At 39.8% G+C, this 14,587-nt stretch overlaps 1 protein-coding gene across 9 annotated transcripts in view; it reads left to right on the forward strand.

The window, feature by feature from the left end:
* ZMIZ1 (zinc finger MIZ-type containing 1) overlaps positions 1-10,335 on the forward strand; it is a 347,321-nt gene extending 336,986 nt beyond the window's left edge. For 8 of the 9 annotated variants that reach the window (XM_051800869.1, XM_051800867.1, XM_051800865.1 and 5 more), the window contains 2 exons: positions 1,833-2,081; positions 5,701-10,335. In XM_051800869.1, the coding sequence (XP_051656829.1) occupies positions 1,833-2,081; positions 5,701-5,808 (357 nt within the window). In that variant the 3' untranslated portion in view covers positions 5,809-10,335. The remainder of the gene's footprint in view (positions 1-1,832; positions 2,082-5,700) is intronic. The other variant, XM_051800871.1, reaches the window with a different exon arrangement.
* Positions 10,336-14,587: the final 4,252 nt, after the last annotated feature.

Consider the following 14,587-nt stretch of genomic DNA (forward strand, 5'->3'; position numbering starts at 1 on the left):
ATGACTCTTCCTTTGTGCATTCAGGGATTTAAGAGACTGTCTTAAATTGTTTTTTACTCTTCGTTATTATAAACTTTCTTAATTTCCACACTTTCTGTTGCACGTATCCTCAGTGAGTGAGGAAGGAAACAGTACTATTTGGAGAGACATCTGCTTACACTTGGACTTTTGTATAGTTTTTAGGCTGCAAATTCATTTAAATTAAAGTATAGTCTGTGGGCAGATTTCGTACAAATTTACCCCTAAGGTAACAACAATGTTGTAGAATATTTTTCAAGTAGTCAAACTATAATGGAGAGATGTGTATCAGTACTTAAGACCCAAATGCTGTGTTGCCGATAGAATCCTGCTCTTTCCACAAACCTTTGTAATACCAAAGTATTGAAAAGGACCCCTGTTTTGCCGAGTACTGACTATCCCAAGGGATCAATATTCACAATTCAGTTTTTCTAAGAGTGGTGAAATGTCTTTTTTTAAATGCTTATTTCTCTATTTTTTTTTTGTGGGAACATTTTAATTAAGTTTTGTAATAACCTCCCTTTTGCTTTCTAAAACTGAAGACTGAAGTTAAGATAACCTTGCAGTTTACTGTGATATGAGAGGGTGAATACTGACATAGCATTTTGCTGGTTTCTGTTGGCTTGGCTGGATGATTTTCATGCTGTTGTATGTGTTTGTTCTTTTATTTCAGCTCCACTTTGTGGCAATATGTAGCATTCCTCAAAAAATGTCTACATTTTTTGTTTCTCCATATACCCAATTAACATGAGAGATCTGATTCTGAAGTGTTCAGACACTTCTTTCTCATGGCACCAAGGTCAAACCCCAGAGAATCCACTGGCATTAAATATGACATGCAGCAGAAGGAAAAAATTGGGCTTGTGCATTTTTATTGCTTCTCTGTCATGTGAGAAAGACTTTGCCCCCCATTCTTCAGTAACGGGGTTTGGAAGATGCATGTGGTTTGGTAGTTTATTCCCCACAGGAAACAAAAAAGAATGCTAAGCTTTTGCTGGAGGACTCATCCACGGCATGAATACAGAAGAGCAGTGTGATCATTAGGTCGGTGTAAGCCGAGGCAGTGTACTTGGCAGTCAGCAGGTGTGCAGCCACCTACAGCAGCTTGGCTGATGGTGGGGAGTGTGCTACCTGAGCTGACTTGGTTTTGTCAGCCATCAGAACCCACGAATGTCAGCGAGGAAAACCTTCAGCCCTTAAAAGGGGTGTTACATTCTGAAAAGAAAAGGAGGGGAGGAGTGGGGAAGGGCCGGTGTTTGCAAGATGTTTGTAATGAGCTGAAACAGGAATAGGCTGCGGTGTCAGGAAGCTACAGAATAAGGGAGCTGAGCAGAAATTATGCGTTTTCTTGGTTAATGAGTTTCCTGGCATAGGGATCATTATTCAACAAATTCCCCATTCATTCACAGAATATTTTAGGGCAAAAGCATCTGCCTTGCTAATGCTGAGCAGCACCCATAAGCCTCTTTCCCTCCTCTTTGGGGTTCATTGTTTTGCATCTTCAAGCACAGTTTTTCCACATTACAAGGAAGCAAACCAACAGCACAAATCCAGTGTGTTTTTTTCCCCCTTGCAGACAACCTCCAGAAAGCTGAAACACTTCCTCCAGCGTTGGGATATGGAGTTTTCTTTTCCGATTGCGCTTTTTCATTTCTTTTTGGGTTTTTTTGGTTCGTTGGTTTTGTTGGTTTTTTTTGTTGTGTGTGTTGTTTTTTAACTCATTTCTTTTTATAACATGCAGTTACAGAGTCAGGCACGCGAGCACTGTACCTTGTGGCCTCACTTTCTTTTCCTGCTTTTTTCCTCCTCCGCAGATCCCTCATCCCGGCAGCACTGATCAGTCCCATACTTCCATGCAGCAAGGTTTGCACGTCCCTCACCCCAGCAGCCAGTCAGGGCAGCCATTACATCACAGCGGGCCTCCTACCCAGCAGTCCCGGCAGCCACCCCCGGCCGCTTCTAGCAACCATCCACACAGTGACCTGACCTTTAATCCCTCCTCAGCCTTAGAGGGTCAGGCTGGTGGACAGGGAGCACCCGACATGCCGGAGCCCTCGCTGGATGTAAGTCTGTGTCATACTCTCATCTGCCTGCCATAGCGTGTGCTTCGCATCGCGGCGGGAGGGCGGGCTGGGCGTGGGGATGGGGAGCTGCTTCCACAGCACATGCCATGCTCTCATGCTTTGGTACATGGGCACAGGTGCTGCAGCCAAGGTGACAGGGCACTCCTGGCTTGCTGGGAGAACGGTTCTGGTTGGAGCAGCTGCATGGTGTGCGAGCCATGAGCCTCTTCCTAGCACCAAGGCAGGCATCTCTTCAGGCGGCAGCTCAGCACCGAGCTGAGCCACGTCGTCCTTTCCCCCTGGTCGCTGGTTGGGCTGTGCTCATCTAGACCCTGAAGCCGTCGTGGTGCCTGACTAAGAGAAGGACACAGCTGTGTGTGGCTCTGACTGTGGCGTTGCTGTGCCAGGCGAGCTGTGTGCTGAGCCCTGCGGCGTGCCCTGGCCAGCGGGAGGGGGATCTCTGTTGGCCCACCCTGTGGTACTGTCCCTGCTCCTGCAGCCAAAAACAGTCTGTGCCATCCATACCGGCCCCTGCAGGTGGCTCAGCAGCACAAGTTCTTCCTCCCAATAGGCCACACAGGAAAGTAAATAAGGGCGTCTTCTGCCTCCTCAGTTGCTATGGGAGGCAGCTCACAACTAAATAAAGATAAGCCTAGTTTTAAGGCCAAAGGTAGTCTTCCGTCTCTTAACATCTGTTCAGTAGAGTTGGAAATTAATTATCTGAGGTATCTCTCTGGTTAACCATCTTCCTCCCAGAATATAAATTCCTTAGCATCTAGGATTGGATTTTTGTTTGAGTCATGCATTCCTGTTTGTGTATCTTCTGTCTGTTCTGAAGTCTGCTGCTGCACAGTGAATTTTCTTAGAGAAATGTTCGCTTCTGTGCTCCAGTTTGTATCTGTATTTGCTGTTGCTGTATGCTTACATCTTCTGAGTCACATAGGAGCACTAGGCTGGCAAGTAGCCTCACAGAGAGGAGGGAAGGAGTTAGGGGAGAGATAGAAGCTCCAGGATGCTACAGGAACAGTGATCAGTAAAGTAACTTCTGCTGTTTCACACAAAATGGTCACACGCACATCTTTTGGGAACAATAGTTCATGTGGCAGTTAAGAGTCCTGAACCCTTAAGGACCCCGTATGAGCAGTACTAATAGGTGAAATAAAAACTTGTCTTTTTTTCCTTCAAATATTTAAGAAACATAAAGTATGCTGTTATGGGTCAGGCACCCATTCCTCGCTGAAAAGCAAAGCACAAAAACATGTACAGTTATCACAGTACTGTGGTTATCACTGACGGAGGATTGCTGATTTCTTAAGGGAGGCAAATGCTGTACAGTGTGGGGAATATAGTTACTAGAAATTCCTGTGAGCTCAGTCATGATCAGATGGATTATTTTAACGGTTTAACTTCAGTGGCTGTGTTTGGAACCAGGCTGAATAAAGTCCCATGCAGCAAAGCAAACAGGGGACTGTACTATGGGCAACTTGGTCCACTCCCTACTGACACAGTTGTGTTAATTTTGTAGGAATTCAATGTGATGCAGTCTAAGATTTAACCTATCTACCTCCTGTAGATACAGATACAGGAGGTCTGCACTTGTACTTCAGACAGCAGTCTTAAGACTCAAATCACCAGTTAGACCTCTTGAATTTGCACTTCGGGAGCACTGAGTACACCTCTCCAAACTCTGCCCCTGAGTCTAACAGATTCCTGTAGCTTCTGCCCCCATTGTCTCCTCACAGCCTCTGGTGCCTCTCTGTCTCTCATCCCTGCCTGCAGCACAGCACCCTCAGCACCCAGCAAGTCCTTCCTGAGGTCTCTGTTTCTCACACCAGCTGGGCAGGAGGCAGGCTGTGCCACCTGGCCCCTCTGACTGAGGAAAGCTGAGGTCATCCTCAAAACTTAAAAAGACTTCATCTTCACAGATTCTGAGCATATTGTTTAAAACCGTCACCTTTCTTAAAAAAAAAATATTTAAAAAAACCCCCTGTATACAAGAATTGAGTTGTAAAATTGTAGGACAAATTCAATAAGTTTTTACTTTCTCCACACTTGGTGAGGCTGCAGTTCTCCTTTGGACTTCTCTACTAGGTATTCATAAAAAATTATGATAGGAGGTGAAGTGCATTTGAAAGCCTTACATCTTTAGTCTAGTACAATGACAGTAGCATTTTTACCATGAATAAAAGGAGGCAGTGTTTTAAGAAACATATTCCTTCTGGGAGACTCTATTATGTAAATTTGACATTGCATTTTTTTCAAAATGCTTAAAAAGCAGTAAACTTTTTTCTGCATTTCATGTTTAGCTAATTGAAAAATATGTTCATCCATATAATGTTAGAAGATGAAGTTGCATTTGCACAAGAGTATGCACAAGAGTAATAGAAGCATATAAATACAATATTTATATGCTAAATGCGAAGCAGTCATGCTTTTAGTTTTATAGTATTTGAAAACATAGAACAATTTAAAATTAATTTCTCGTACTTAGATTACTAAGTTTGTTAAAGCAGTCCATATTCTTTTGCCTTCAACACAAAAGAGCATATAAAGGGGGTTTATTGCAAACTCTTCCCTGCCATTTTTTATATATGACACTTTTACTTCTGACTAGGAAATGGCAAGATGCATTATAAAGCAAAAAACATTGATGCACAACCAGGAGTTACGATGTGCTTGTCATCTGTCAGATCAAAAAGAATCTGCGTGATGGTTGGAGAAACAAAGTTTCCTACTTGAAATACAGTATTAATAAAAATAAAAATTGAAGCCCCACAACTATACCTTTTGATCCTTTAAAGCATTGTGTACATTAGTGCATCTTCTGTTGGATGGAGTGTTATGCCTATGACCCTTTAAAATGTCTGGAATTGCATGTAATGCTGTAGTCAGGTAAGCACTTCAACCACTGTAAAGTCCCTGCCATAAAGGAAAAGGACTCACCCAGCTACCTTGCCATTCCTCTCCCCACACTCCTCCTCAGCTGTTTTTTTACCACTCTCCTTGGTTTGTTGGTTGGTTGGGGTTTTTTTTCCTGGACTAGTTTTAACCCTGGGTGAGTTCCTTTCTGCAGCTCTGCCCCAGAGTTTACATCAGTGCACTGAGGAGTTCCAGGGTGGCTGAGGTGAGGAAAGGACAGGGCTGCCTCCTTCTGTAGAGATGCAGGCTTTGGGTGGTCATCACTCTGACGTGTGCAAGTCAGACCAGTCTTTGCTGATCTACCTTAAAGTTCAAATATGTATTACTTAGACTGCCTGTTTCAATATTGTTTTATATAAAACATACATAATGAGCATCTATCCGGAAGGTTTTGTCAGCATTGTTAGCCAGGAAATATACTTTGTTTAATGATGATCTTTGTGATGGGGAGATTGATTGAGAAACCCTAATTGAGCTGATAAGGTAATGCACAGATGAAAACCGAGCCATACAGACTTTCACAAACAAGTGGATTCTGCATCATCTAGGGTGTTAGGTTTGTGACTCTGCCTTCTGATTTATTTTTTATGATATATTGTTATGAAAACCAGTTTCCAGGAATGTGTGGTGTTTAATCCCTTTTTTTTCTCAGTTTTATTTCTGTTATCTGTAATTTTCCTTTTATCTTTGTATTTTATAGCTGCTTCCAGAACTCACAAATCCAGATGAGCTGCTTTCATACCTGGATCCTCCTGATTTGCCAAGCAATAGCAATGATGACCTTCTGTCTCTCTTTGAGAACAACTGAAACCATATGTATTCTCCCATCCCTTTCACTTGTTCACACGTGTGTGGCTGCACAGCAAGGAATCTTAACACTCCTTTTCCACAAGAGAAGAAAAAAAAAAAAAACTCACAACTTGATCCAATGGTGCACTCCCTGCTTTCTTCATCTCAGAACTGCTTTTGTTAGCTTCAAAGACTGCGAAAGTGACGGGAGAAAATAATACAAAAATTAAATAAATGCAGTAATCTCCGAGTCTGCCATGCTACATGTGACAAAGAAGCATAGACAGTTGTGCAGCTATTGGAAACCCCATTTGGTGTTCATCCTTGAGAGAGAGAGTTATGTGATAAACATAGTGTGAAGTATCTTGGCAAAACCGAATCTTGGCAAGGGAAGAAAAGGCAACAAAATGGAACTGTCTTTAATTGACCAGTCTCAGAGTGTCCTTACAATGCTTTGTTCTTCCATTTTTTTGAAACTGTATCTCCTTCTACCCCACCTCTCCTCTGCCCCCCTCCAACCACAGGTTTGCGTTGGAGTGATTGTCCTGGCCACACACAAAAAGAAAAAAAAAACACGTGTAAAGCTCAAAAAAGCACAAATCCTACAGTCAAGTGGCAAAGATAGGGAAGACATACAGGCCTGTTAGAGGGAGCCAGCAGTTTAGTTAATGCAACTTCAGTAGCAGAGTCCTGAGCATCTCCAGGCTGCAGCTGTGGGTGTGGGTATTTCTGCAAGCGCAGGGATCTTAACCATCTCTTTGCAGAGGATTCCTCTGGCCAAGCACACAGATTGGAAACACCCAGGAAAAATTAAAAAAAAAAAAGAGTTTGCAATGTGTAGGGATTTTTTTGTGGTTTTGATTTCAAATCAGTACCGTTTATGGCTGCATTAACATCCAGCTGTAGAGATTGCTGTAACAGATCTTTTTGCCATGTATGCCATCTGTAATGGAAAAGAGAGGGAGGGGGGATGCAAACCAAACTGTTCCTGATTATTACCTACAGCCTTCAGTGCCCCGAGAGTTTGTGTCACTGTCTGTACTGCACAATGCATAGTAAGACAAGCTGGGTTGAAGGCAGCGAGGAAATCATTGCAGGATGGAGGGAGAGTAATATCACTATCTGCATAATTATTTTTAATAATCAGCTTGAGAAGGGGCATTGACATTGGACAGACATTTTGCAGCTTCATTTTTGTTTTGCTTTGTGTTCTGTTTTCGTGACTGTTACAGATACTTCAGCCTTTTCCTTTTCTCCTCCTTCAGTTTCTTTTTTTAAACTTTGGCTGCTGGAATGAGCTCTTTCTCCTGAAGGACCGGGAGTGGGGAGAATAAGTAACTGTCAGTAGGTTGCTACTGCCCTCAAGAGACCCTGCTGCCACAATCACTGTCTTGCCCCTGTGATCTGTGCTTCTCGTGTGGTTGCTGCTCCTGCATGAGCTTCATATTGCTTCTGTGCCCATTTCTGTGCTCTTTGTCTCTCTCTCTCTTTCTCTCTCTTATAAATGATGTACAGTAGCTGTGTAAGAAGTGCATGTGTGCCAACTTTGCCCTCGTGGTGCAACATTTCAGCTTTTGCCCACTGTACAGTTATTGGTTTTGTTTCTTTTTGTTACTAAAGCAAATTTGACCCTGCTCCTTTTCCTCTTCCCAAATCCAATCAAACACCTTTCGTTTGCTCGCCACAATACGTTTTAAACTGAAGTGCCAGGCAAAATTTTGTTTGTTCCTGTCAGTTCGACTAGATAGCTTCCTAGCCCTCTCTGTGTTTAGTTTGCAACGCTGTAAATGGCATGCTCTGTGCTTACGACTCTGGATTTGCTTTCCTCACCAAAGTCACATTTGTAAATTCTTTGTGGTTTTTGTTTTATTTTGCTCTTTTTGTTAACGTCTCCCACTACTGCTGTACATGCGTCGTGATATATATATGCTAGTCAGCAGCACCTTGCTGTAGATATTAAAGGAAATGGCGGTTTAGTTCTTTTATTTTCCAGTAGGAGTATTGAATCTGTCAAACGTATTATGTAGAGATGGTCCCACACTTATATTTTTCCTCTTTCAAGTTTTTTTAAGAAAAGCGCTGTTCATTATGCAAAATCAATTATTTTAAGAATTGCTATTGTAAATATCTTTGTGAATATTTTAGTATCGTCTTTGATAATATTCAACATTTTCATGATCTGGTTATACTTTTGCTGGTGTTTTTAAATACCTTGTCTGAAGAAAAATATGGGTCCTTTTTTAAAAAAGAAAATTGAGGGTTCTTTAACAGAATAAGGGAGTTGGGTTTTTGTTTGGTTTTTTTTGCCCCCCTTGTTTTCTTTTGATAAGTTAGCCCAAATTTCATATCCATTTATGTGTGAACAAATTGATACATCAGGCAGTACCTGGATAGTCAGGGCCCAGCTCTATCGTGGAAACATAATAATAAGTGATTGCCTTGGGAAAAAGAAAGCCCAACTAACTGACCTATGTTCATTGGCTGTGGGTGATCATGAGCTGGTAATGGCAGAGGTTTTGTTTGTTTGCCCAAGTGAGCAAAACACCTTGGACCAGCTGTCTGACCAGGTAAAGATGCACTAAGGCAAGCAGCACATCTGTAAGGTACCATATTTATGTCACTGTACTGGTTCTTTGGTCTCTGAAACTGGGGCACAGTAACACTTTGGGATGTTGGTGGGTGGGGGAGGGAAACAGTATAGTATATTTTATTCTGCTTAGAAGTGTCTTTTTTCTTATGTAGGCTTGACAACCTGTAGAGGATCTCTGCAGAATATTAAAGATACCTTGGTGTAATACATGGTAATATGGTTGTGGTGTGGTCCTGCTATCACACAATTCCTAGGAAAGGTCGTTCTTCAGTTGCGGATACAGATGTGTTTTGTAGCCATTTTACTGTAGTAGTTTCCCCCTGTTTTTTCCTGCATTTTTTATATAGGTATTGAGGTCATTTGCAGGGGTGGCTAATGATAAACTGACTTTGTGCCCTTAGAGTTCGGGTTTTTTTGTTTGGGGGGTAAGTTTCTTAAGCCATAGGTTTGGGAATAAAGAAGATTTCTCACTATTAGTTGGAACTGGTTGCTCAGATTTTTTTTAATTGATTCTATTTAATGTTCCATTCTCCACTGATTCCTGAGCAGCTAAGTTAGTCACCTGAAATGAATTTTCTCTTAAACACAACATTAGTATTTTAAACCAGGTATGTTAAGGATTGATCTTTTGCTAACTGGTAGTATTTAAAATGTATCATTTAAAAGTACCTGTTGGAAAGCGTAAAGGGAAAAAAAACCCCATAGATATTAGCAATATGTTTGGAGCAGCGTTGGCATCTGCTTTGTACAGTAATAGATAATTAAAGCGGACAGTTGACATTTTTAACTTACAGAAACGTTTGGTTTCTAAGCAGAACTTAAGAGAGAAAATACAATTTTTACCCATCACCCAAATGTTGGACATTTGAGACAGTTTTAAAACTTGTCTGTCAGCTAAAATCAGGTACTGTATAGTCAGTATGAAAAAGCTTCTAAATGAAAATTTAGTTATTTTTTTATCTGTTCACTGCCATGTTAAAGTTTAGAGAAAAAAACCTAGCAAATAGGGTAATCACAGTCATTTCTTTTAAAGCTTAATTATTATATGAGATTCCAGTAGTATTTTTCTTCTTCTTTTTTTGTTTGTTTACTTTTTAATCGTTTCCCTATGGAAGTTCATCTGGGAAAGAACCCACAGAGATCTACAGTTCTGCTGCCAAGACATTACTAATAGGACTGACAGATACACGCCAGTGTCTGCAGCGGAGACTCAAGGGACAGCTGTACATATGTAAATGACAAATAGAGACATGTTAACAGAAATGCATTCATTTTCCTTGGAATGTGCATTGTTTTTATTTCGCAGGAAAATAAAAAGCTTGAAGCTCCATCTTATGTGGAAAATGAATCCTGTTTGTTAGCGTTTGTGGAGTCTCAGCATTTGTTTCACTTTCACTTCTGTAATATACTCTGATCCTTTGTTTTGTTTTGTTTTATCTACATGTAATATTTAGCTTACGTGTACTAGTCTATCACCTGTGTATTTTTAGGGTGCTACAGAAATAATGAAGAAAAATACGGGGATTAAAAAAAAATTGTAACCAAATTCATACTTTGTACAATTTTTGATATCACGATCAGAGGGAGAATTAAAAAAAAAAAAAAGTACAATCTGAGATAACATGCAAAAATGGCCATTGTCTTTGTTTGTACATTGTATGTACAGTACAATGCAATCATTTCATACTTTAAACTGGTCAGAAAAAATAATTGTGATTTTTAGTCTTGCAAAACTGTATGTAGTTAGATGATGTGACAACCTAATATTTATCTAATAAATATGTATTCAGATGAAACCTGTATATTAGGTGTTCATGTGGTTATTTTGTATTTAAAGATCAAATTATTTGACTATTGCTAGACATTTATATACTCTGTTGTAACACTGAAGTATTCTCATTTGCTCATGTTAAATTTTTTTTCCTAAATAAATTTGCAAAATTAAGGTCTGGCTAATTGGCAGCTGCTTTGTAAATTTTCAGTTTCTTTTTGAAACCACAGACTTCCCCTTTGCCCTCCCTGGTTTGTGTTAATGTGTGAAGTCAGTTATGCAGGATGTACCTTTGTCAGCGAGCTGGACTTGCTGCAGAAAAGGTAAGGTGTGAACCACCCTAAAGGAGACAAACACAAAAGATTATGAATGTAGATTTACTGAGAAGCATGGGATCATGCAGCAGAAAGTCCCTGCTGAGCAAGGTATTGGTGACTTGCTGTCCAGCATGCAGGGCACTGCCTGTCTCCTAAACAAGTAATAATTACTTTGAAATGACATCTTTATGTGATATGAATAAGAGGAAAGGAGGGCTTCTCTTTGGTGTTGGCATGTGTGGAGGGGTTAAACATGCAACACCTTTGTTTTACATTCTCACAAATTTGATACTTTTCTTTCAGTTGGAACCTGTCATTAAAGTGAAATGAGTGACCTTGGGAGATGACTAAAATGAGACATTTTTTTTCTTAGTGCATCTCCATCTTAACGTTGAAGCATTTGGTTTCTAAATGCAGCTTTTGAGTTACAAAGTCTGCTTAATTTATCTACCTGTTCAGCTGTAAGCAGACTAAATCTTGACAGGAGGAATACACACAGGGTCATATCAACAACAGCCATGGCATGCACAGGTCCTGTCCCAGTGGACACCAGTCACTTTGCATCTGAGAACTTGCTTTAAGGAGGTTTACTAAGTATCTCAGTATTTTTGTATGGCATTTTCTGAATCCAGCTTTGAAATGCATTCAAATTCCTAGGAACAACCTAACCTTTTTAGAATATGAGTGTCTATGCAAGCATGTATAGCAATTATTCCACACCTGTTGTTGATTGAGATACACACAAATATATAAATATATATGTGTGTGTATATATACATATATATATATAAATCTGGACTAGGCATTTATTTTCTCAAAATTGGGAAAAATCATTTGTTCCTGACTCTCAATTTGTGCCTTCCTTGCTGGCACTACCCAGTACAATGGACTTTTCGGATAATATAATAAAATAGTGTACTCAGTAGTGAAACAGAAAAAATATTTATCCATTCCAGAAAATAATTAATAAATATTTGGGGTTTGGTATTCTGTTTTCCCCAATGCTCCCCAGAAGTGTCAGCAAGAAATAGTGCAAACTCACTTCAGCACTGTACAGATGGAGCAAAGTACAAAGAGCTCGAGTGATGTCCTAAGCACTGTACATTTTTCAAGCTTACTTTGAATTCAGAGGAGGCTGCAACAATTCTGGAAGTGGGGTTTCTCCCAGATGTCACCTGAGGACCTCAGGACAGGTACAGTGTGTGTATCCAGTTGTTCCTCCATCTCCTGTCCCACATCCTGGCAGTGTGCTCTGTGTGTCGTGAACTCTGGATGTGCTTCCAGACAGCCACCTACACAAGTATCTGTCTGACTTCTGTGTTTTTCCATGTGCTAATCAATTGTTGAACAACTTCAGAACAATCCTATTTCCCTACATTTTTTCTCTACTCTTCCTCATCAGTGTGGATCTCTGAATTGTGTTATTTTGTTTGTGCCCATTGTATTCTGTTGCCATACACTTCATTGTGCTTTTTACAGGAGTAAGAGACTGAAACCAGTTAGAAACATGGAAGAGGGACCCCCTGTTTCTTTTCCACTTGGACAGTGGGGATGGGAGTCCTGTGCATAGAGCCACTTGCTTTCCTTTAAAGAAGTAAGCTAGACAGTATATAAAACAGCTGTACAACTCTTACCTGATATGCTATATGGAATTCTTTCACTTGTTATCCTTCTCTGTTTGCCTTTAAGAAATGTATTTTTACGTTTGGGTACCTAGTCTTATGTTTCTATGTATATTTAACCAGAACCCACTTCTCTTTTATCTGCTTAAATTCCAAGTCTGTACAAGTCTTCCTGTATTGTGAACTTTCCAGTCATGAACCTTTCTTTCTTACATTTTGAATTATTACCAGTATGTCACCTTATTACAGTTTTCCACTTTCTGAAATCCTGCTGACTCTGTGTAGGATATTACTACTAGTGTCTGTCATTGTCTCAACACACTATTCAGACTTCTTCTCTCTAAAAAGAACACAGGATTTTTCTTGTATCAGACAGACCACTGAAAGCTTCTGCTGAGATGTCTTGGCTCCATCAGTCTACAGAATTTTCCAGGGGAATATAAAAGTAGTCCAAGTAGTAAAAGGAACCTAATCAATTATGCAATTCCATTTATAAAGCAAGCAGACAGCAATTAGGTCATGACTCCTACAGGCGTTAGCACACAGCAGGGCACAGGTGGACTGACTGGTTGGTTTGCTGCGTAGTTCATCTGCATTTCTAGAAACTCCTTGCCTAGATTATAATAATTGGTTTTCTGCTATTTAAGTCCAGCCTTCTGTTAAAATACTTCTCTTTTGCGGACTAGACGAGATCAAGCTCTTTCCCCTGTTTGTTGAATATGTCTGCTTGGTTTGTCCAGTACCTTTCCAAATACTGAACTCACTGTACTTTTTGATAGATCCAGTTACAGTAATGTCAGCTTCTCCAAAAACATTATTTACCACTTCTAAGTACACTGGTTTCTGTACACCCTTTTGGCTTTATTAAACACCCTAAGAGGTAGATATGGGATTATCAGTTATGGTTTTCCCCTAGGTAAGAGTTTTGACCAGTTTCATTTTTAATTGAATCTTTCCAGTTAGTCCACAGCTGTTTTATGATGTCAGTTGTTTTGGATTTTGTTAGACTATTCTGGCACATTTATTTTGTCACCTTGTTTTCATATCAACACATTATTTTAAACACAGGGACAGGTTGCTAATTTTAATAAATTTTAACTAGTTAAACACTAGAAAAAGCCAAATATTTTTAAAAACATACAAACTGTTGTTAGGATTATATCCTTTTTGTTTTCTTCATTTGGTTTGCAAAAACTATTGAAATTCCCCACACTTATTTAATGAAATTCTGGAGTTGAAGTCTTATTGTGTTTTTAACGCATATTTACATTTATTCAACTTTTTTACATTTCAAATTTATAAACAGTGCTCACTTCCTTATTTCTGTGTTTCTCAGAATGTACATTTTTAAGACATGCAAAATCAGTGAATTTTGAACTTGCCCATTTACCCATCTGATGAGTTTCCAGTGACTGGTGGTAATACCTGGTTCAGAAAGTTGTTCAGAATATGTTGCTTCACAGGAAATCCTAGCAGTTTCCCTTTCCAAGTTATGAATGATGGTCCCCCTCTGGAAAGGAGCATGAATTGCCTATGGCCACGATGAAACTGATGCCAGAATGTGCTGAAGTGACTGAGTCAGAATTAAAAGTTAAGGAAAACTGGTCTCCTGACTCTTCTGAATACTAAGAGAATTTCTTACCCTGCACTTTGAAATATTTGACCAAATGCTTCATTATCCAAAAATTATGTTTGATTGTAAATGTGACACGTTAATTTGCATCTGAAAACTTGTGAGCTCAGTTGGAGGGACATTGTATATTCAGATGTTGGTCATGTGCAATTATGTCATATAAGTGTGTCATAAGGTTCCATGCTAGCTAATGTAGTAGTGCTGTTACATGCTGAAGGTAAGAGATCCTTTCTGTACAGAAACTGCAAAAAAAGCAGAGAGGAATCTCAGAGATTCTGTATGGTGAGGTTGGTTCCAGCAGAGCTGTTCATTACAAAATAACTGGTGGAATTTTTTTAGTCTTGTTACATCTGTGAAGCTTTTGATTTCTAGGTGATTCTTGTTCAAACTTATGCTATCTGACCATTTTTAGCTTTCAGCTCCTGTTGTGAAGTTTTACAACTAAAAAACACATCTATGATTATTCTTAGAATTAGTTTAGAGCAGACAGGATGATTCATCTTGTACAAGGTACAGAGGTAGCTGTTTACCTCAAGGAGTCATTGTTCAGGTTTGCACACAAGACACACTCAAGGAAAACCCAAGGCTTTACCAGGCAGCTGATTAAAACAGAGCTCTCAAGAAATAGTACAGAGCAGAAAGGTCATAAAGACATGACAGTGTAAGGAAAATAAGTGTGTAGAAAGCTGACAAGTATTGGGTAGGGGAGAAGATTAGAAAAAGGGACCAAAATTAAACTAAAGACACACGAGAAAATAATTTTAAAGAATCAAGTACTATAGTGGGGATGGAGAATGAAAAATACACAGTTGGAAATCTGGAGTGCTGCTGGTGATGTGCTACGTGGGACCATGGGTCCCACATG

This window comes from Manacus candei, unplaced genomic scaffold (genome assembly GCF_025592945.1).
Source record: "Manacus candei isolate 608988 ecotype Guabito, Panama unplaced genomic scaffold, ASM2559294v1 h1tg000050l, whole genome shotgun sequence".
Lineage (NCBI taxonomy): Eukaryota > Metazoa > Chordata > Aves > Passeriformes > Pipridae > Manacus > Manacus candei.